Genomic DNA, 22,106 nt, shown 5'->3' on the forward strand with positions numbered 1-22,106 from the left:
TCTTAATGCCTTCAGCGCAATCATCCTTCGTGAGGGAGATCCATCACCTTCCTAGGGGCATCTCTGATCATTCCCCTTTGTGGCTCTGTTTTGAGGCCGGAATGGGTAGTGAGGGGAGAGTGGCCCCTATAAATCCATGGTACTTGCGAAACCCCAAGATACGCTCTGAGCTTGTGAAGGCAATGGATTGTTATTTTAACGAGAATGTGGGGTCTGTTTCTTCTTCCATTTCACTGTGGGAGGCCTTTAAGACTGTTGTTCGGGGTTATTCATTGTCATTAATTGCTGCTGCCAAGAAGGCTAAACATGAAGAACTGACACGCCTCGAATCTGAAATAACTGTACTTGAGAATGGCCTTGGGGGGATGCCACCCGTGCGACTTTACACTCCCTTGGTCTGAAACAGGCTGACTATAGAGCCCTGGTGACTGATGCTGCTAAAGTTATGAATAGGGAGCAGCAGGGTAGACTGTATGATGTGGGTGATAAAGCGGGTAAGCTAATTGCGTGGCTGGATAAGAAAGAAAGACTGAATCGGGTTGTGCCTGTGATTGAGAGGTCGAATGGTGATCGTGTTTCGGAGCCGATTGGGATTGTTGAGTGTTTTGGTGACCATTTTCGGACGGTTTATGCCTCGGTCAGTGATAGAGATGAGTGTGACTCTCGGCTGTTGTTGCGTGATATTGCATTGCCCTGCCTCTCTGAAGAGGATAGGGCCTTAATGGACGCGCCGATTTCGGAGGATGAGATCGCCGTCGCCATCCGTGCCCTTCGGTCTGGTGTGGTAAATAAATAATTAATTACCGGTACTATTTTTGAATACATTAATAATAACAGATAGCTCAATAAATAAGAGGCAGGATCCGATGAATCTGAGTCTAACAGGCTTTAATCAGGCACAGGGGAAGGGACAGGATCGGAACAGCCTGAAATAGAATGGCATAGAAGAGAGGCAGCTGCAACGTCTCATTAACAGTACAAGGTATATATAGTAAAACATTAGAATTACATTGCATACAGTAGGCGTAACTAGTGACACGCGTAAGATAAGAACACATGGGCGTGAAAAGAAGGCGTGCACAGGGCGTGCACGTAGACATGTGATGAGAACGTCACAGAAGTGTCATAAAGTGGGTGGAAACATAGAGGGGGCTACCTGAGCAGCTGGAACCTTTAACCTAGTGGTGCGCGCAAACGGGCCATGACGTGTTACCGGGGAGAACTGGGGGCTATGACTTCTGCACTAGAAGAGGAGACTAAAGTCTGCGATGTCAGGACGACATGTACCTATAGCATATCTGGTATCTGGTGTTTGGAGTACATGTTGATAGAATCTAAAAGTTATCAGGGCAAAGGCTACTTGACACTAAGACTGGTGCATGCATATATTCTACATGTATTGCGTGTGCTATGAATCTTCCATGAATATTAATACAGTAATTCTCTTGCATGGAGACAGAAAGACTAGACTATAGCTGGAGATGTTTATGCGGTTCGCTAGCTTAGGAATGTGAAGACGGAGAGCTGAACTGATAACTAGAGGCATAACATATTCTTGGCAGACAGGCAGGCAGAGCCAGGCCGGGCACCGCGCTGCGCGGCAGGAAGTAAGTGAAGGGTCAGGGATGCAGGTGGGGGCTGCATCGCTCCTCGGAGTGGGTTCAGGAGACTGGAGCTTGAATCTGGTGTCCGGGCCCTTTGAGGCCTAGAAACGGGGACAATGCGGTGAATTAACGTGCACACTATAAAACGTGGCAACATAGGCCTAATACTCGTTGCTTTCACGAGAACTGGAAACTGGCATACTAAAGTTGGACACAACTATAATTGCGTCTTTAATCGATCATAGGGGGATATATGCATATCGATCATGCACATATAACATAGGATGGGGAACACGTAGGCACATATGACAAGGCAAAATTCAATTTTCCTCACTGGTAAGGCCATGGGCCCCAATGGTCTGCCTATTGAGCTCTATAAACTGCGACCTGACAAAATGGCGCCTTATCTGAGGGGTATGTTCCTCGAGGCATTCGATTCTGGTGTCCTTCCCATTGATCAGCGTTTGGCTACCATCGTTGTAATCCACAAGGAGGGTAAACCACGTGATTGCTGTGCCTCGTATAGGCCCATTTCGCTACTTAATGCCGAACCCAAAATGCTCGCTAAATTATTAGCTAATCGATTGATTAAGGTGGTTGGAGACTTGGTCCATCCGGACCAATCTGGTTTTATTCCGCACCGGAACACCGCCCTTAATCTTCGGAGACTCCATGGGGTTCTCGCGAGAGCTGGGACTCTTACTGAGGCCATTTTGGCCTCTCTTGATGCCACTATGGCTTTTGACACCATAGAATGGCCGTACCTCTGGGCTGCTCTTGCTAAGTTTGGGTTTGGTCCGACATTCATTGCTTGGGTGAAGCTCCTCTATGGAAGACCGCTAGCCCAGGTTGTTGTAAATGGGAGGGTTTCCAGTACTTTCACGCTCGGACGAGGCACCCGGCAGGGTTGCCCACTGTCCCCGTTGCTCTTTGCCCTCGCCCTGGAACCATTGGCCGAGTGGCTTCGTTGGGAGCCCTCGATGAAGGGCATTCGGTGGACTCCCGACTTTGAGGATCGAATCTCGCTATACGCAGATGACATCCTTCTATACCTCACGTCCCCTCGAAAGTCCCTAAATGTACTTTTCGATGTTCTGACCTCCTTCGGGAAGAACTCGGGTCTCGTCATCAATTGGACCAAGTCATGCGTCTACGTTTTGGCTGGATATCTCCCTCCGTTGCCCCGTAGATTCCCGATTCAGTTGGCTGAGACCGGTTTTAAGTATTTGGGGATTTATGTTTCGCTGGATCCCGCCGTCCATTGTGAACGTAACCTTGGAGCCCCCCTTCAGCGGCTCAAACTCGACGTTTTATGGTGGCGCCCGCTGCCTCTATCACCATTGGGGCGTGCGGCTCTTTTCAAGATGATGTCGCTTCCCAGATTCTTATATGCACTTCAGAACTTTTTTTATCCCATTCCACCTGGATATTTCCATGAAGTTGAGGGCCTTCAGAGGCGACTAATTTGGGACGGGCGTGCTCGTACTTCCTTACCCAAACTCACTCTTCCATGGTATGACGGTGGCATTGCCCTCCCGGACATTAGACGCTATTATTGGGCCTCTCAGCTGAGTGCTGTTAATCATGTGACTTACGCCCCCGGTCCTACTCCTGCCTTTGCAATGGATAAACATCTCTTGCCGGGTGGGAGTTTCAATAGGGCATTATATTCTAAGGAACCATATAAGACCCTTGTCGGACCCACCAAAATTGCTGTGCGAGTATGGCGCGATGCGAGTGCTGCTATGGGATGGTGTGATAGATTATCCCGCGCAACCCCGCTGTATGATTCTGATCGTTTGGTCAACTTGTGGAGGACGAAAGGTTTTGATAAATGGGACATGATAGGTATAAGTAAGGTTGATGATCTCTGGTCCAAAGGAACCGTTAAGACTTTTGAGGCGCTTAAGACTGAATATGAGCTTGACGACAAGGAATTCTTTCGGTACGTTCAGGTGCGACATGCTTTATTTTCTGCCTTCCCCTCGGGGACGGAGATTCCTGAATCCTCGCCTCTTGACAGTACCATCTCATTGATTTATAAAAAACTCATTAATAACAGAGGCGACCTGCTTGTGCGCCTTAGGGCTTTATGGACCGCTGATGGATTGGAATTGGACGACGAGGACTGGCAAATGGCCGTTTCCTCCCCTAAGGAGGTGGCCATCCCTGCCCGCCTTCGGTTCGTCCAGTTAAAGATCCTTCATCGTGTGTATGTAACTGGTCCGCGTCTGATACGAATGGGTCATTCCCTGGATGGTCTATGTCAGCGTGGCTGTGGTATGAGTGGTACCTTTCTTCATATCCTGTGGGAGTGTCCGGTAGTGGCCGCCTTTTGGTCCAGAGTGCATGCTACTATGGAAAGGGTCACCGGGGTCTCACTTCACCCTGAGGCCAGACGATGCCTTCTCAATGTTTGGGAACCTACCGACTATAATACGGCTCAGACTTTTTGGGCTACTCTTGGTAACATGGTGGCCAAGAGGGATATTGCGCAGCTGTGGGGTTCCCATAGACAGCCTACGATATCGGCTTGGAAGGAAAACATGGACTGGTGCATGTTCAGAGAAAAGACGGTGTATCTGTCACGGGGCAGACCCAAGAAGTGGAGTAGAATATGGTCCCAATGGAATGCGTATCGTGGTAATGTTTGTAGTCCCCCACAAGATTTTACCCTTGATATTCCCGTATCTCCCTAGATGGCATTCCTGGCCTACATAAGATACTTCTACATACTGCATGGTCTCCTCGCTGCCCCCTCACCCCGCACCTGATGCTGTGATTATTGTATGCCTAATGTGGAACTCATCCCCCGTGACCTCACGTTTCCCGACTATGTGTTTTCTGCCATGTGAATGTGTTTATATGTTGTTTGTTTTACTTCTCGACAAAAAACAAAATCGGACCTTCAATGATCTGCCTTCCTAACTGGTATCCCATACACGCATATTCTATAATGCCGCCGTACCCCCGGGTTGACGGCAAGGGGGCTGTGTTAAGAATTGGGGTAAATTTGGAGTGTTGTTGCGGCCGGCCCTATGGGTTGTAGGCTGGAAGCTGTGTAATGTGAACCAATGCAATAAAGGTCTTTCAAAAAAAAAAAATATATATTTTCTCTTTTTCTTGTAATAAACAGGTTAAATTATTCTTGTGTGCTTCAGCTATATCTATTGTACCCATAGTTAGAAAATATTCACCCATATAACGTGTTACATCACTAGTAGTATGAACAGGATTCAGGTTACTACGTATAGGAAGTTCAGAAAATATCACATCTGAATTAGAATAGTAATACTGTAAAGGTCCTTTCTTATAGAATAAGCTAGCTAAAATACTACATGAAATTCCATATGTTAGTGGCAAATGGTGATAAGTCACACCTTCGGCTACGGAAGTAGGCAACTTCATACAAACATAGCAATCTTCTACTTCCATAGCTTCTACATAGGTTTGCAAATACATGTAAGTGAGTTCTGTTTTAAATTCCTGTATACTGTAGTCCTTCCTCATCTGATGCTTCTAAGTCTACCTTCTGTTACCTAATGCTAAATGCTTTTTCTTGTGTATCTATTCTTTTAGGTGTATCTTTTGTTTGTAGCTCGTCTGTATCTATAGTTTGTTGCTTATTAGTATCATTCTTCACGTCTCTACTCATTATGTAAGGAATAGTCATTGTCAGTCCTAACCATACTATGAGTGCTATTGCTATACTACATGCTATACTACATGCGCATATTCTACAGAATGTTTTTAAACAATTTCTTTTCGGTCTTCCATTAACAGTACGATCAGCCATTTTTGACTAAGGAGATTTTAACCCCTCTTTGTAACTTTTATACAGCCTTTTTACCCTGTGAAGTTTTCAGATTGGTCTCACTTCTTCGTCAGTTTGATCAGCAATCAATTCCTCATCACTTTTATCACTTATTTCCAGGTTTTCTAAATCTTTGAATACGATGTAGGTCCATTCAGGGCCTTAACAATAAGAATATTTTGCTGATAGGGGACTTCAATGTACATTTTGATAGTAGTAACAACCCCTTAACTAAACAGCTAGTGGAGGACATGGAAATTCTACAGCTGACACAAAGAATTAATCAGCCAACACATAGGGCAGGACACATTTTGGATCTCTTGTTTTCCAATATAGGAACTATCGATATTGTTGAGATCAAACCTATGATATGGACTGACCATTCTAGGATCGTGTTCACTATCAATATGTTTACCAAACATTCCAAACCTTTGGTTCCAGCAGCAGCTCCCACAAGGAGCGGGAAAATATTTTCGGTAGAAAAATTCCAGCAATATTTTACTTATGCACCAACAGGGAAAACTAACATTCATGATGAAATAGAACAGCTACAGAATAACATCAGGAGCGCACTAGAACATTGCTCAGCCCCACATTCTAAACACAAACGTAGGGGCACAGTCTCAGAGAAATGGTATGGACCGGAATTAAAATCTCTAAAAAGAAGATGCACATCCTGTGAACATAAATGGAGACTTACTAAAACCCAAGAAACGAGAGCCATATACAAAAAAGAACTTGCGCTTTACAATAAAGCTATCAGGAAAGCAAAGAAAGAATATTTCTCACGGAGGATAACCGAAAGTAAAAATTCATCGAAAGAACTATTTAAAATAGTCAAGGAGTTATGCAGCCCTACCAGTCTTTCACTGGATCTCATTCCCTCACAAGAGGGCTGTAATAAAATCAATGAATACTTCTGTGAAAAAATAGATACGATCTATGCCTCATTTTCCAACACTGAATCAAAACTACCACACACCCTTGTGCCACCTCTAGCACAGGCTAGCTGTCCTAGATTTGGCCCATTCTCAGAGGAGGAGGTGGCTAATGCTATGTTGGAAGTAAAATCAGGCTCTCCATTGGACCCATGCCCGCGCCATATTTTCTCACAATTAACACCAATAATTTGCCCGGCTGTAACCAAAGTTTTTAATTCCTCGCTGAATTCTGCTGTAATCCCGAAGACCTGGAAACGCGCCATAGTCACGCCCCTACTAAAAAAAGCAGGGTCTGACATTAACAATCCAGCAAACTATCGGCCTATTTCTCAACTGCCATATCTGTCTAAAGTGATTGAGAAATTAGTCAACAGGCAGCTATTCAATTTCTTAGAAACCAACGACTTATTGGATACTTCCCAAACAGGGTTTCGGGCTAATAACTGTACCGAGACAACACTCCTCGCAGTGATGGACAACATAAGAACCAAGGTAGATCAGGGAAAAACAGTCGCTCTGATTTTATTGGATCGCTCGGCGGCATTTGATACCGTTCCCCACCATCGACTCTTAGAAATTCTTGCAGCCAAGGGTATCTGGGAAAATGCACTAGGGTGGCTGCAGTCTTTTCTGCAAGACAGAACACAGTCAGTACGGATGGGTGATTTTGTTTCTCCTCCCTGGAATATCAAGTATGGGGTCCCACAGGGGGCCTCATTGAGTCCAACCCTATTTAATGGGTTTGTCTCTTCACTTGCCGAGATCGGGAGAAAGTGGGGTGTCGAGATCTGTTCTTACGCAGACGACACCCAGCTGATGATCACATTGGACGAAGGAGATGACCCTAAGGATAGGTTATTGAATTGTTTAACTGAACTAGCCAACTGGATGCACAATCATTGCCTTAAGCTAAACGCAGATAAATCCGAAGTACTGTTGTTTGGTAGACAAACACAGCTATGGGACAACAGCTGGTGGCCCACAACTCTGGGCACCGCTCCCAGTCCAGCGACAACGGCTAAGAATTTAGGCGTGATCTTAGATAACACCTTGAGCATGAAAGCCCATGTATCAACAATCTGTGGCAAAGGCTTTGCGATACTCAAGATGCTCCGGCGAGTTTTTCCATGGATCCCTATTGAGTGTAGGAAAATTCTGGTCCAATCATTATTAATGAGCAGGCTGGATTATGGAAACTCTCTGTTCGTGGGAATGGCTGACTACCTCTTTTCTAAACTACAAATTCTACAGAACGCTGCAGCGAAGGCTATCTGTAATAAAATTAAAAATAAATTTTAAAAGTATGACCCAGCCAAAAGCTGCCTGCGCGAGCTTCACTGGCTAACAATGAGGCAGAGAGCCACGTTTAAGCTGCTGTGCATAACGCACAGAGCTTTACACAATACTGGCCCTCACATCCTAAAAAATAAAATCAGATTTTACGCTCCTTCTAGGAACCTGCGATCTCGCACGGCAGCTAGAGCAAGAAACACTTGTGTGAAAACAGCTAGGATGGGTGGACGGGCGTTCTCCCACCTGGCGGCAAATAGCTGGAATGAGTTGCCCATGGAGCGTAGATTAACTGACTGTTATTTGTCCTTTAGAAGGCAATTAAAAACATTTCTTTTCCCTAAATCTGACTAAATTATTATTGCAACCCTGTTATTTGCCAACTACTCACTTCTGTCATAACAGCGCCGTGATATCCTATCTAGGATGATTGTTCGCGCTTTACAAGTACCTTTGACATTGACATTGTATTTATTATTCAGCCTCTTCAATCGTGGACTTCTCCTTCTTGGTTGTATCACAGGTTGATCAGCTTGACTTGTTATTTCATTAATTGTCTTTAAACGTAGTTTCAGTCTTTTGACAAACCTAGGCCACTCGTCTCCTTTTCTGAGTCTTTTAGCTGGCACTGTGCTTTGGCCCTCCTCAAACGCTCTCTTATTTTCATTCAGTTGTGGCACATCTATTTCAGCACATCTATTTCAATGCTGTCTTCTGTATCCCTCTCTATCTGACTAGGTCCAGGTCTTATCTCTGTTTCTTCTGCCTGGTTACTAATCTGGCCTTTTTCAGGTATCGGCTGAATTTGACTTTGGTTTGATTCACCTTCTTCTTCCTGAACAAAATTTTCTACTCCTGTCTGATCCTGCTCAAGCTCTTCGAACCCTTGATTTTCTTCTGCTCGAGCTTCCGGCCTATTTACTGTCTGTCCCTTCTCAGTTTCTGGAGTTCTTGGTGGAGTGTCGAGTACCTGATTTTTCCCTATCTGGTCCTCCTCAGAATCACTTTTGACTTGTATTTCTATTATCTGAGTACCTTCTTCCAAACCTGTCTCGTCCTCACTATCACTCCGTCTATCTAGATAAGTTTGACTTCTGGTTCTCACATATTCTGTAGGTATGTCGATTACTGGAATCCAATCATCTTGACTGGTGCTTGGTTGTTCCTCTTCAGCTACTTCAGGATCGATATTTTGAGACCCCCTCAGCTGCACAACCTTCAGCTTCAGTTTCATCAGGTTCAGTCACTCTTTTTGTATGACTGGCGTGAATCCAGTGTGGAACTCCTTCACACTTTACATCTGTGGTGGTAACTAAAATCACTTGTTAAAATACAGAGATTTAAGACCTGCTCATTTGTGCCCAGCCACTGCCTAAAATCGTATTGGACCGGGCTTAAAACACGTTTGGCGTCTATTCAAAACTACCCTTCCTGCTATTTTCATGAGCGAATCTAAAAGGAATATGGGTCGATAACAAGGCGGATTTTCACGATCCCCTTTTTTAGAAGATCGGAATTATCGGAATTATCACGGACTCTGACCAGGATTTAATAAAACCCTTTGCACAGCATGCTTCTAAAACCCGAGTTAACATTGGGACCATAACTCTGTGGTACATTTACACAAATCTAACCGTACCCCATCGGGTCCTGGTGCCTTACCACCTTTACTTGCATTAATAGCCGCTAAAACTTAATCAACAGTAATGCAGATATAAATAGGCAAGAAATCAGCTGAATCTCCAGGTAGTTGTGAATCAGGAACTATAATAGTGTCCTCGTTCCCCTTATTGCTAAACAGTATACACGTTGGAGAAAAAATCAATACACAATTTCTCATCAATAGCTACCTCTATCTTTGGTCCATCATTGTTAGAAAAAAACAGAGCCTTTACTGCCTGCCAAAAAGAGGTACAATCCTTACGCAGGGATGCTTCATATAGGTTGGTCCAGGCTTGTTCTTTAATTTCTTTCTTACAATTTTTCCTAGCAAGGTTCATAGAACCCTGAGAACTCCTCCTTTTGTGTCTCATGTGTTCCATGTATATGTGCTATATGTAGTGTACCTTGATTCAATTTACTGTAACTGATCCTATAACTATTTTGCTCCTCTTATTAGTTGGTCCTTTGTAAAATGCTCTTCTGTCCGTTCAAGTATAGTTCACTCAGTTGTGTCAGAATATCTAATGCAAAGTATCGTCCTACAAGAATATCGTGACCAAAATATTGAGGGCCAAAATGTTGGAAAGTTAAGATGTAGGAAAATATAGATTTACTGTTCTTAACCATGCATCGCATGTCTTATCGTCAACTGACATATGTGTGGAGCTAACTGGAGTATCCTATGCTTTCGTCTGTATGCTTATCTTGTCAACATTTTGCTTCTCAATATTTTTTCCACAATATTATGGTAGTTTGATATTTTATTATTTTTTTATAATATATATATATATATATATATATATATTTGAAGAGCCTCGGAAAGTGTTCGCCTAGATGATAAATTCTAAATCTAGCTCTAACATTTTATTGTGACCTATCTGTCATACCAATCAGGAGATTTTTACAAAATAGTTATACCCTAGAGGGGCATCTTTGATTGACTTAATGGGATCCCCTACTGCCTAAACATCCAACTGTGCCCACTTTAGTGAGACTGGTAGATTGAACATTTAAAAGACTAAATTATAAGAAACCTTACCTCGAAAGGTATAAGATATATTGAAAAAGTTATAAGATAATTTGGGATCTAATCTACCATTTTGTGTTTTTCAAAACAGAAACATTTCCAGCAGAACTGGGTAAGTTTGATAAAGGATATGAAGTATTTTCATGTATTCTGTTTTCTTAATCTAATTTCATATTCCCTCTATTCTTTTCTTACATTTAGAGAGCAGCTACATCAAGCCTGGAGAATGTGAGTACTATCAATGTAATGGGTAATGCTGCAGCACTTATGAAGCCTGTGGTTACTGGGATGTAGAGGTACAGTGTGGGGTTTTAAATGAGTTGTGTGCTGGTATTACCTTAACTCACTGGGCACTTGTGGCCTTGTGCTCTGTTTTCTCATAGTTTTTCAGCCAGGAGTTAACTAAGTCACATAATTGCTTTCAGAATTACTCAATTATCTGGACTAAGGTTTGATGCCTCTTCATTAGTATCTGAATTTTGATCTTTGTCGATGCGGTACCAAAAGCAATGCTGCCGCTTTTGTTTTGAAATCTGACTTTTGATGTTGCCTGTCAGGGAATTCACAAAATTATAATGATGTAAAAAAATGTAATCCCAGTATAAGTGGATAACTGTGTGTGTTATCATTAAATCTTGGGTAAATCCGACGTTCGATTAAAACAACTGTAAATTGGTATTAACAAAGGAACAAATAATAGAGATTGATTACCCGAACTCACATAACCAGACAGAGCTGTCCTGTGGATGACTTAACCATACAAATATGGTTTGGGATCTTATGATTGGCAGCCCAGTCAGCAGTCTCAAGCTCTGGGTTAATGTTTATTCTGCAGCTCGGACACTAGTGTGCTGAAAATACACCTTATAAGTAATATTGGTTTATGAATGACCACAGCCAAACTTATGAGCGTGAGCGCTTTGAGTCGCTTGGTGAGTATAATCCTCCACCGTTTGGTTACAGCACACCATGCCTGCACACTCCATGGCTGGACTAAGCTCACACAGCCTTCAGCAGGCAGTTGTGTCTGCAGAGGCCATATGAGTCCATGACAAAGACTGATGATATGGCAGTGATGGGTACAAGACACATCCCAAGAGAAGGTATAGGAAACCTTTCTAATGTTTTATTAAAAGATTTAAAGAAGAAAAATCTCAAGGCTATTTAATTACTAACAGCCTTGTTTAGACGTTAGGGCAGAGCTGCCAATGGCTCCATTGTTGGGAATAATCCTAACAACGGTTCAAGAAGCAGTTTGCTTAAGAATACACTATCTACACATAAATGCAGATCACACACAGATCAATAAAGTCACAATATATCAAAAAGAGAAGAAATAAAACAGGAAAAGTGAGAGATTATACACTGACTGTCCCTGGTTCAGGTTGGTTGGGCTGCCCCTGTGGTTGTTAATGATCCATTTTTGGGAAAGCTTCCTCACCTGCACATGCTAGTGGGCAGGCATCCGATAAATCACCAGGTTTATAAAGCCATATCCGCTCTGTCAGTCAGTCAAATATCTTTATTCGGTTTATGAGCAAACCATAAAAGCAAGAAAAAACAGTATATATAAACAGTTGTAAATACCTAATCCATTAAACACAATCAAGACTCATAAATATGTATAAAATCAATCATTAAAACCATTAAAAACTCTTTCATTTTAAACACAATATTAAAAAGGGAATGTACATGATATAGTGTTTAAGTTAATTTTCTCAAGAATCTTACAGCTGCTGATAAAAAATTTGCGATGTTAAAAGTTTCCCAGACATCAGTCAACATTTGCAAATGGAGAAGGGCTGGTCTCACTTGCACGAACCCTTGTTACTTAGAATTGGGAGAATAACACGTTTCCTAATAACAATGAGGTGTTCACAGAAAAAGAGGAAATGTATAATGTCTTGTTGCGAAAAATTATCGCAAGTACAGGGGCCAAGGTCGTCTGCCCTCTTCCAACCTTTCTGTTCACCAAAAAGAAAATGAAATTGGTTAAAACTGAATCTAGTCAATAAGAAACGATGATTATTGTTTGTGACATAGCCGAGATACGGTTCCATGGATAGTGTTGTTTTACATAGCTGGTGGGCCCTTACTGTCACCTTTACCAGCTCTCTCTGTTCCCTATCCATCGTGGCTATGCGCAAGTACATTTCCTTAGACCTTTTTATATCTCCTTTCACTAAGGTTTCTGGGGAGTGATATAGTTCTGGTCGACCCAGTTTACCTGCAAGCTCCTGAATATATTTGAGCCAGGGTATACTCAGCCCGCGGTCGAGTGACATACAGTCTTTCAGAATAATGTGGTTAAGCACTAAGTCAGGGTTTAACCAGGTGGCTATCCATTTCAATAGAGGTGCCACAGCAATGGCGTCTTCAACAAAGCCAACTCCAAGCTCCTGATGGACAATGTAATTAGCTGGAGACAGATAAAAGGTTCTTTAAAAACCTTTCTTCAACCGTCTGTATGTTCTTTGTGTTTTTGATGCCCCACAGCTCGGCCCCATACATAGCAAGTGAGATGCACTTGGCTCTGTATATTTGGATGAGGGCCTGCATTGGTCTGGCTCCTAACTTTCTGGCGAAACCCAGTACAGCCAGGGTAGCCCTTATCAATACGATTTTTTTCGCTGTGATTTGGGTTACCCAGGATCCTTGGTCATCAAATAGTACACCCAGATAAGGGAATGACGTCACCCTGGTTAATATGTGTCCCTCGCAATAAAAAGTTTTAACCTTTGGGGATTCCTGCCCAATAACCATTATAGGCGATTTTGAGAAATTTACGCTCAAATCTAATGATTTCATAAAAACAGAGAAAGAGTCTAACATTACCTGAAGTCCCACTGCCGTCCTTGCTAGGAGGGCGGCATCATCTGCATATAAAAGTGCGGGAATCAGGCGTTTCCCTGCACGAGGAATATCTTTACAGGAGGCAATTAGTGCCTTATCTAGGTTATTGATATATAATGTAAAAAGCAGGGGCGCCAAAATGCACCCCTGCCTAACTCCATTAGATATAGGTATGTCTTCCGTACAGTTACCCTGTTGTCATACCTCACCGTTGCAGATAAATCCCTGTGCAGGTCAGCTAGGAAATAGACGATGTTTTTGTCTACTCCACAGGTTAGGCGCATGGACCACAGCTTCGACCTATTTACTCGGTCGAAGGCCGAGGAGAGGTCCATAAAGGCTACTAATAGTGGGCCTTTCTTTGCCACCGTATATTTACCTATTAGTAGTTGCAAATTTAAACATTGATCCGTGGTGCCCATCCCTTTTCTGAAGCCATACTGGGCCACAGACAACGTTCCAGATTCCTCCATGGTTCACCCAGGTGCACCATGATGGCCCCAGAAAAGAATAATGCCTTCCAGTTCATCAGGGACATTAGTGTTATTTTTTCTGAATAAGGACCCCTCTTTGGGATTATTCTGTGAAGGGGAAGAGTGTCTAATTGCCACAGCCGCGGCATAACTGACATTTTACTTCATGCTTCTTAGTGTTGAAAAAACGTGCAACAATTTAAGAAACCTTCAGTAATGTGACTGATTCAGTGGAGGTTGTATTGCCACCAACCAAACCGCACGGTGGGCGATCTTATGTATGCTCCCCCAAAACCCTTGGTAACTCCCTACTTTCCTTATATAAACAGGCAAAGAACAAATGAATATATCACCCTGTTATTGGTAAACAGGGAAAAGATGGAGCGGGTACTTTCATTACTAAGACATTTAAAATAATTACTGTCACTTCAGTACTTTTGTAAACATTACCTTTTGGTGTATGTGCAGTGTTTGGATACCTTCAAGCATGTGCTATAGAGAAATAGAATTTAGCAAAAATCACAATTTGTGTTTAGTAAACCCTTAAAAAATGTTATGTTGCGTTCTGTATGACCGTTTCACAAAGTGCTAAACCCTTTTGTTTTCAAACATGAATGTTCCTTTTCTTTTACAAGCGTGGTAACATTGTGCTCGAAACATTCTTTTTTTACAGGGGAAATACATAAGTGGGAGCACATCAAATAAAATAACTTTGGATGAATACAGAAGGAATGTAAAAAAATACGTATCTTTAAACTGGGTGCTTTATTTATTGAAAAGGTTAATTTATTAGAAATATATGCTAGAATTAATACCACATCAAAGAACAAAAAAAGGAACTGAGGCATTAATAACAACCTCAAGCTGAAAGTTTCAAAGCTACCACCACTTCGATAGTTATTTCCAGATAAATAAATAAATGCATCTGCTTAGCTGAAGATGTTCTGCTTTTGGTTTGGTTCTTCTTTTCACTTGTCACAACTCAATTAGGTGATATGGAACAATATTGTGAGGTTCATTAGAAAATATGTGGAGGAATCAATGTCAGAGAAGATGACAAAGAGGAGCTTGAGTACTAAATGATTATTTATTATTATTATTATTTATTTTATTTTATTTTATTTTATTTTTGACATTTGTAGAGCGCGGCGAATACCCTGAGGCGTCTCGGCGCTAGACCATTCATTTGTTTCCTAGTTGTGCAGATAATTTCATTGGTTGAACAGCCATGTCTTTACAAGTTTCCTAAACTGAAGGAGAGAGGGACTCATCTTAATGTGTTGAGGAAGTGTGTTCCATAGTTTAGGAGCAGCCACAAGAAAACGGCGGTCACTCCATGACACCGTCTTTGATCGAGGAATAACTAATTGATGGAGCTCCGAGGATCGAAGATGTCTGCGGGGAATGTAAAGTTTTAGTTGATCCTTCAGAGTATGAGGTCCTTGGTTATTGAGGGTTTTATAGACTATACATAAGGACTTAAACTTTATTCGATTTTTGATGGTGAGCCAGTGATATTGTCTTATTGTTTCTGAAATGGGGTGAAATTTGGCAGTTCCAGAGAGCAGGCGTGCCGCCGCATTCTGTATGGACTGAAGCTTGTTTATGACCCTGGCCTGAGCATCAAGAAAGAGTCCGTTACAGTAGTCTAGTGAGGACAAGACTAAGGAACATACCAGTGTTTTGATTAATGCCTCTGGGAGAAAGGGGCTAATCTTCCTTATCATTTTTAATTTGTAATGGGCCGTTGTCGCAACTTTATTTGCATGGTCCATAAAGCTGAGACCATTGTCGAAAATGACTCCCAGATTCCTGACCTTTGCGGTTGGGATGGGGGGTGTACCAAAGGCCGGTGGCCACCAGCATGTTGGCCATTCTGGGAGAAGAGGTCCAAAGATGACTACCTCAGTCTTCTCTGAGTTGAGTTTTAGACAGTTTGTGGCCATCCATGCTCCTATTTCCGTCATTCCATTTTTGAAGTTGTGGGCCACCTGTCCTCCATCACCCTTAATGGCCAGAACCAGCTGCGTGTCATCCGCATAAGATGTTAGGCTCATCCCATATGCTCTGATGACATTTGCAAGGTCCGACACATAGATATTAAATAGTGTCGGACTAAGGGATGAGCCTTGGGGGACACCGCATGGCAATGTGAGTTGAGCCGACCGGAACGGTCCAAGGGTGACCGCTTGAGTTCTCTCGGCGAGAAAGGAGGCAAGCAGGTCTTTGGCAGAGTGACTGATGCCTAGCCTTCCGACACGATCGACCAGGGTGTTATGGTCGACCGTGTCGAAAGCTGCTGACAGATCAAGTAAGACTAGAATAGCAGTCCCACCTTGATCCCTTATGGCCCTGACGTCGTCGGCAGCCTTGATAAGGGCGGTCTCAGTCCCGTGAAATCTCCTAAAGCCATACTGAGAGTCATCCAGTATGGCTTTAGGAGGCCGCGGCGCCACACCAAGAGGTGTGGCGCCGCGGCCAGGGCGACTGACGCTGGAATCTGGGGATCACGGTTCGATCCCCGGCGGCAGGTTAGCCCAGCACCATGTGACTCTGGGCAATAGCTCGCTTAATCTTCCCGACGGCCCCCAGCGCCTAGAGACCCTAACGGGTGATTGTGCGCTTTACAAATGTGGATTATTATTATTAATATTATTATCCAACAATCGATGTTTCTCGATGCCTTTTCGGCCAATTAAGCCAAAAACGGTAGACTCGCAATGGGCCTGTAGTTTTTGAGTTCATTTTTGTCTAGGCCAGGTTTTTTTAGTAGGGGTTTCAATAAAGTTTTCTTTAGTAGATTGGGGTAATTCCCTGAGGACAAGATGGAGTTGCAGACTTGTGTCAGCGTTGGTATAATGGAGTCCAGGACTGGTGGTAACACTGATAAAGGGCAGGGGTCTAGAGCAGAGCCTGTTTTAATTGTAGAGACTATGCTTTTTATGTGGTCATCTGTCAATTTCTGGAAACTAATAAAAACAGTAGTCTGATGTGGACCTGATGGAGCGACGTTCGTCATAGATGGTTTAGATGTGAAAGATTGAAAAATATTGTTCACCTTAGTGAAGAAAATTTTTGCCACGGCCTCGCAGAGAGCTTGGGAAGGAGGGGGAATAAGGTCGGGGGCATTTCCTGCCAGTGTCTTAGTGATTTCATATAGACGTTTACTGGAGTTTTTGGCATGATCAATTTGATTGGTATAAAATAGTTTTTTTGCTTTAATGATCATGGATTTGTAAAGTGCCAGAGCATCTTTATAGACTTTCTTGCTTGCTATGTCGTAGGTTTTTCTCCAGCATCTTTCCAGGTTCCTATTAATTTGTTTTTGCTGTCTTAGCTCGTTGGAATACCATGGGGCAGTCGGTTTTGATCTATTCCTGGACAGAGTTTTAATGGGGACGGTGTGCTCAGTAGCCTGAGCAAGCCAGGTGTAAAATTGTTGTGTGGCCACGTTGGAGTCAGTGGAAATCGATGGACTGGTATTGTCCAACTGTGTTTTCAGCTCAGTTGGATTGATATTCTTCCAATCTTTAAAAGGGGCATGGTCTATTGTGGCGGGTTTCATATTTTGTAAGGAGTTGGTGGTAATTTTACCGAATATGGCATAGTGATCGGTCCACGGCATTGGACGGATGTCCGTTATTTAGAGGCCGTCCACATTGGAGAATATAGCGTCTAGAGTGTGGCCCGCTAAGTGCGTGGCCTTGGCGACTAATTGTTTCAGCCCCAGTGTTTCCATGTCCGCTATAAGAGAGGCTGTATCAGTTTGATCAGCCTGGTCTAAGTGGAAATTGAAGTCTCCTAAAACAGTTAGCGTGTTTTCTGTAGCTAAAGTTTCCATCATTGTAGTAAAATTGGCAAGGAAACCAATTTTTGTCCCTGGGGGGCGGTAAATCAATACTCCCTTAAAACTGGATAGTGAGCAGAGCTTTATTCTAAACTGTAGTGCTTCACAATGGATAGAGGGAATAGGAGTGATAGTGACGGTGAAGCGGTCTCTAGCTATAATAGCTAGACCACCTCCTTTTTTCCTGGCTCTGTCCTGCCGATAAGCTTTGTATCCGCTTGGAACCGCGGTGACTAAGTCTGGTTCTGATGACTCATTAGTCCAGGTTTCGGTAACAAAAAGAATATCAAGCTTGTTATCAGTAATGAGATCGGCTACTTCTTGGCTATGTTTACATAGTGAGCGGGCGTTGATGAGTGCTATTAGAAACGATTGGTCTTTAGTAATGGTCGAATGCTTAGAATGCGCAATAACTGTATGTAAAGGGATAGAGTAGCTGCAGTGTGGGCAAGTCGCACCAAGGTCATGTGATGTGTTTGAGGGATCTCGTCGTGGGCAAGTCGAGTCGGCCGATGGTCTGAGTTCTAACAGGGTCGTTCGCGAGTAGAATAGGTCTGAGGTACAGAGCAATCGGCCAGGGGGTACGGCCCTCGGCCCGGTCCCGGCGCGGACGGGCGCAGACGGGCTTGCCTTTGGCGCGCCCGCTGCGCACGCCCGCTGCGCACGCCCGCTGCGCGCGGACGGGAAAAGCTAGTGCCCTTATACATGGGGAAGTGGGAGGAGGGTGGGAGGGGTTCAACGACTACACCGCCACCCTTACCTCGCTCAAGATGGCTGCTGAGGTGGGTGAAGTGAGGTGTCAGCGCGTGAGACACAGCGATGTGGACTGTGGACTACAGGAGCCTATGTGGGACCTCGAGGCGACGTTACTCTCGCTCCGAGGTGAGCGCAATATTTAAAACAGGCAATTAAGATATTTACAATTTTTAAAAGCACGCTATTGTAAATCACAGCTTAAATTTTTAACACGCTATAGTAAATCACAGCGAGATTAGTGCACAAGATTAGGCAAAGAGCCCCCGGCTTCCGCCTCAGGGGAGAAAGTAAAACAAATGAATTTGCTGGCTAAAGAACTCTCCACCCCTTAAGAAGGCTGGGAGGGCGGGAGGGGTTCAACGACTACACCGCCACCCTTACCTCGCTCAAGATGGCTGCTGAGGTGGGTGAAGTGAGGTGTCAGCGCGTGAGAGACAGCGCTGTGGACTGTGGACTACAGGAGCCTATGTGGGACCTCGAGGCGACGTTACTCTCGCTCCGAGGTGAGCGCAATATTTAAAACAGGCAATTAAGATATTTACAATTTTTAAAAGCACGCTATTGTAAATCACAGCTTACATTTTTAACACAAGATTAGTGCACAAGATTAGGCAAAGAGCCCCCGGCTTCCGCCTCAGGGGAGAAAGTAAAACAAATGAATTTGCTGGCTAAAGAACTCTCCACCCCTTAAGAAGGCTGGGAGGGCGGGAGGGGTTCAACGACTACACCGCCACCCTTACCTCGCTCAAGATGGCTGCTGAGGTGGGTGAAGTGAGGTGTCAGCGCGTGAGACACAGCGCTGTGGACTGTGGACTACAGGAGCCTATGTGGGACCTCGAGGCGACGTTACTCTCGCTCCGAGGTGAGCGCAATATTTAAAACAGGCAATTAAGATATTTACAATTGTTAAAAGCACGCTATTGTAAATCACAGCTTAAATTTGTAACACGCTATAGTAAATCACAGCGAGATTAGGCAAAGAGCCCCCGGCTTCCGCCTCAGGGGAGAAAGTAAAACAAATGAATTTGCTGGCTAAAGAACTCTCCACCCCTTAAGAAGGCTGGGAGTGCGGGAGGGGTTCAACGACTACACCGCCACCCTTACCTCGCTCAAGATGGCTGCTGAGGTGGGTGAAGTGAGGTGTCAGCGCGTGAGACACAGCGCTGTGGGCTGTGGACTACAGGAGCCTATGTGGGACCTCGAGGCGACGTTACTCTCGCTCCGAGGTGAGCGCAATATTTAAAACAGGCAATTAAGATATTTACAATTTTTAAAAGCACGCTATTGTAAATCACAGCTTAAATTTTTAACACGCTATAGTAAATCACAGCGAGATTAGTGCACAAGATTAGGCAAAGAGCCCCCGGCTTCCGCCTCAGGGGAGAAAGTAAAACAAATGAATTTAAAGTCTTATATAGTGCGTAGTTACCCTGGAGCATCCCAGCGCTTGTTCCAGAAACAGAAAGGTGACAGTCACATGCACTCAAGGTCAGCAGTTAACAAAAAGATGTGTTTTCAAGAGTTTGCGGAAACGGAGGAGACCAGTCTCAGAACGCAAACATAGGGGGAGTGAATTCCAGAGTACAGCAATATTCACTGAGAATCTTCTTCCCCCTGTACGTGCCTTTTTAACTTTAGGGGTCTTGAGCAAGTGTTTCTGGTTTGAGCGTAGGGTTCTGTTGGCCTTTTAGGGTATAACTAAACTCTTCAGGACGGGAGGGCCTGTACCCTGCAGAATTTTGTGCGCAATACAGAGGGACTTAAATTTCACCCTTTCACGCACCGGCAACCAGTGCAGTGCCCTCAGTGCAGGTTTAGCCGACCGTGACATAGGAATGTTCTTAAGTAGCCGTGCTGCAGCATTTTGAATTTGCTGTAGTTTATTGAACGTTGCTTCAGGGGCACCAAGATAGATAGCATTGCTATAATCCAGTCTTGATACAATCAACCCCTGAATCAACAACTTCCTAGATAGCCATGGAAGGAGGGGCAGAACTTTACGCACGGACCGGAGAAGACCGAAACAGACTCCTGCCATTTTTTTTGCCTGGGTCCTGAAAGAGAGATCTTGCTCCAACCATACCCCGAGACTCTTGATCTCCTCCTTGGGATTCGGGAGAGTGCCCAGACAACTGGGCCAGATAGTCCAGGGGAGTGAAAAACCTTTATGCCCTAAGAGCATAATGTCGGTCTTCGAACCGTTCAGCTTTAATGCTGACTCACACATCCAGATGTAGACTTTGGACAAGCAAGAATGCAGCATATCTGGGCTTTTGGTAGACTGGGAAAGAGCGACCACCAGCTGGGTATCATCAGCATAGCTCACGATTTTAATATTGAATGGAGCAACCACGTCCTCCAAGGGGGCCATATAAACGTTGAACAATGTGGGGCTCAAGGAGTAGCCCTGTGGTACACCACATTGGAGGTGGATTGATGCCGATCGTGTGCTGCCTTCCCATACCTGGTAGGTCCGGTCGCTAAGAAATGACCGAAGCCATTTCAATGCCATCCCAGTCACCCCGACATCTGACAGCCGTTGAAGTAACACTTGATGATTGACAGTGTCAAAAGCTGCACTGAAGTCCAGGAGGATCACTGCCACTGATCCTCCTGAATCCAAAATGCTTCTGGCTTCTTCAACGACTGCCAGTAGGGCGGTGTCCGTGCCCTGTCCTGGCCGAAAGCCTGTTTGCGAACTTCTCAACAGGCCATTGGACTCAAGGAAGTGTGATAGATGGAGATTCACCAACCTTTCCGTGATTTTACTAAGTCCAGGAAGCAATGAGGTGGGCCTGTAATTCGCCATGTCAAGAGGATCTAAGTTGGGCTTTTTCAAAAGAGCTTTTACTACTGCTCCCTTCCAGTTCGGGGGGACTAAGCCAGACACCAAAGAAGCATTGATCAATTCGGTCACAGGTTTAGCGATGGTGGAGCCGATCTGTTTCAAAATCCTCATGGGAACTGGATCACAAGGTGAGCCACTCTTAATGGGGGCCAGAGCTTTGAGGACCTCATCCACAGATACTGGTCCAAAGGCTTCTAAATAAACAGGGGGTACCACTGATTCACTGCTAGACTCTGCTCTCTGGTCATCTGGGGCAGGGTACATAGGATGTTTACTATTTTTGTATGAAAATAGTCTGCTAGATCTTTGCATTTTTCTTCTAAATTATCATTGGCTGTGGGCGGCTCAGGAACCCTCAAAAGCTCCTTAACCACTAGAAAGGTTTCTCTGGAGGAGTTTGAAGCGTTCTTAATTCTCTCCTCAAAGAATTGGGCTTTAGTGCACAGAAGAGCAAGTTTGTATGCCCTTATCGCCGAGCGATATTCAGCCTTGCTGGTCTCCTCCTAGTCCTTCCTCCAGGCACGTTCAAGCTTTTTACAACCCCTTCTAAGGGTTCTTAGCTCAGGCGTATATCAGGGAGCAGAGCTCATTCTCTTCTCTCTCTTTACTGCAGATCTTATTGGGAGGACAGAGTCAAGTGCACTGGTCAACCATCTACTAAGATTCGCGTCTGCCAGTACTGGGTCCAAAACAGGGGAGGGACGGGAACCTTCAAGTTAAGAGTCAAATTTTCAGCCGACAGCCTTGACCAAGGTCTTTCGGAGGTACAGACACTGGGAGAAGGGGTAATAATAACCTCTGTTTGCCAGGTGAAGGGAATTAAAGCAATCAATCAATAGGGTGATAATGTATCTGGAAATCTGGGCAGCAAACTGGCCAGAAAAGAGACTCCAGTGGGACAGAGGGCCTTAATGTTAGCTATTGTGTCTCTTCTAGTGTAGCCATAAATCTGACCTATTCATGGGGCACACTTCTATCATGTTATCTGGTT

The 22,106-nt window shown here is 44.1% G+C and overlaps 1 protein-coding gene across 1 annotated transcript in view; it reads left to right on the forward strand.

Moving 5' to 3' along the window:
- Positions 1-22,106, forward strand: part of LOC144756202 (E3 ubiquitin-protein ligase TRIM39-like) — a 154,223-nt gene that overhangs the window by 120,328 nt on the left and 11,789 nt on the right. The window contains exons 6-7 of the mRNA XM_078645809.1: positions 10,430-10,450; positions 10,540-10,566. Of these exons, the coding sequence (XP_078501935.1) occupies positions 10,430-10,450; positions 10,540-10,566 (48 nt within the window). The remainder of the gene's footprint in view (positions 1-10,429; positions 10,451-10,539; positions 10,567-22,106) is intronic.

This window comes from Lissotriton helveticus, chromosome 5_1 (genome assembly GCF_964261635.1).
Source record: "Lissotriton helveticus chromosome 5_1, aLisHel1.1, whole genome shotgun sequence".
Lineage (NCBI taxonomy): Eukaryota > Metazoa > Chordata > Amphibia > Caudata > Salamandridae > Lissotriton > Lissotriton helveticus.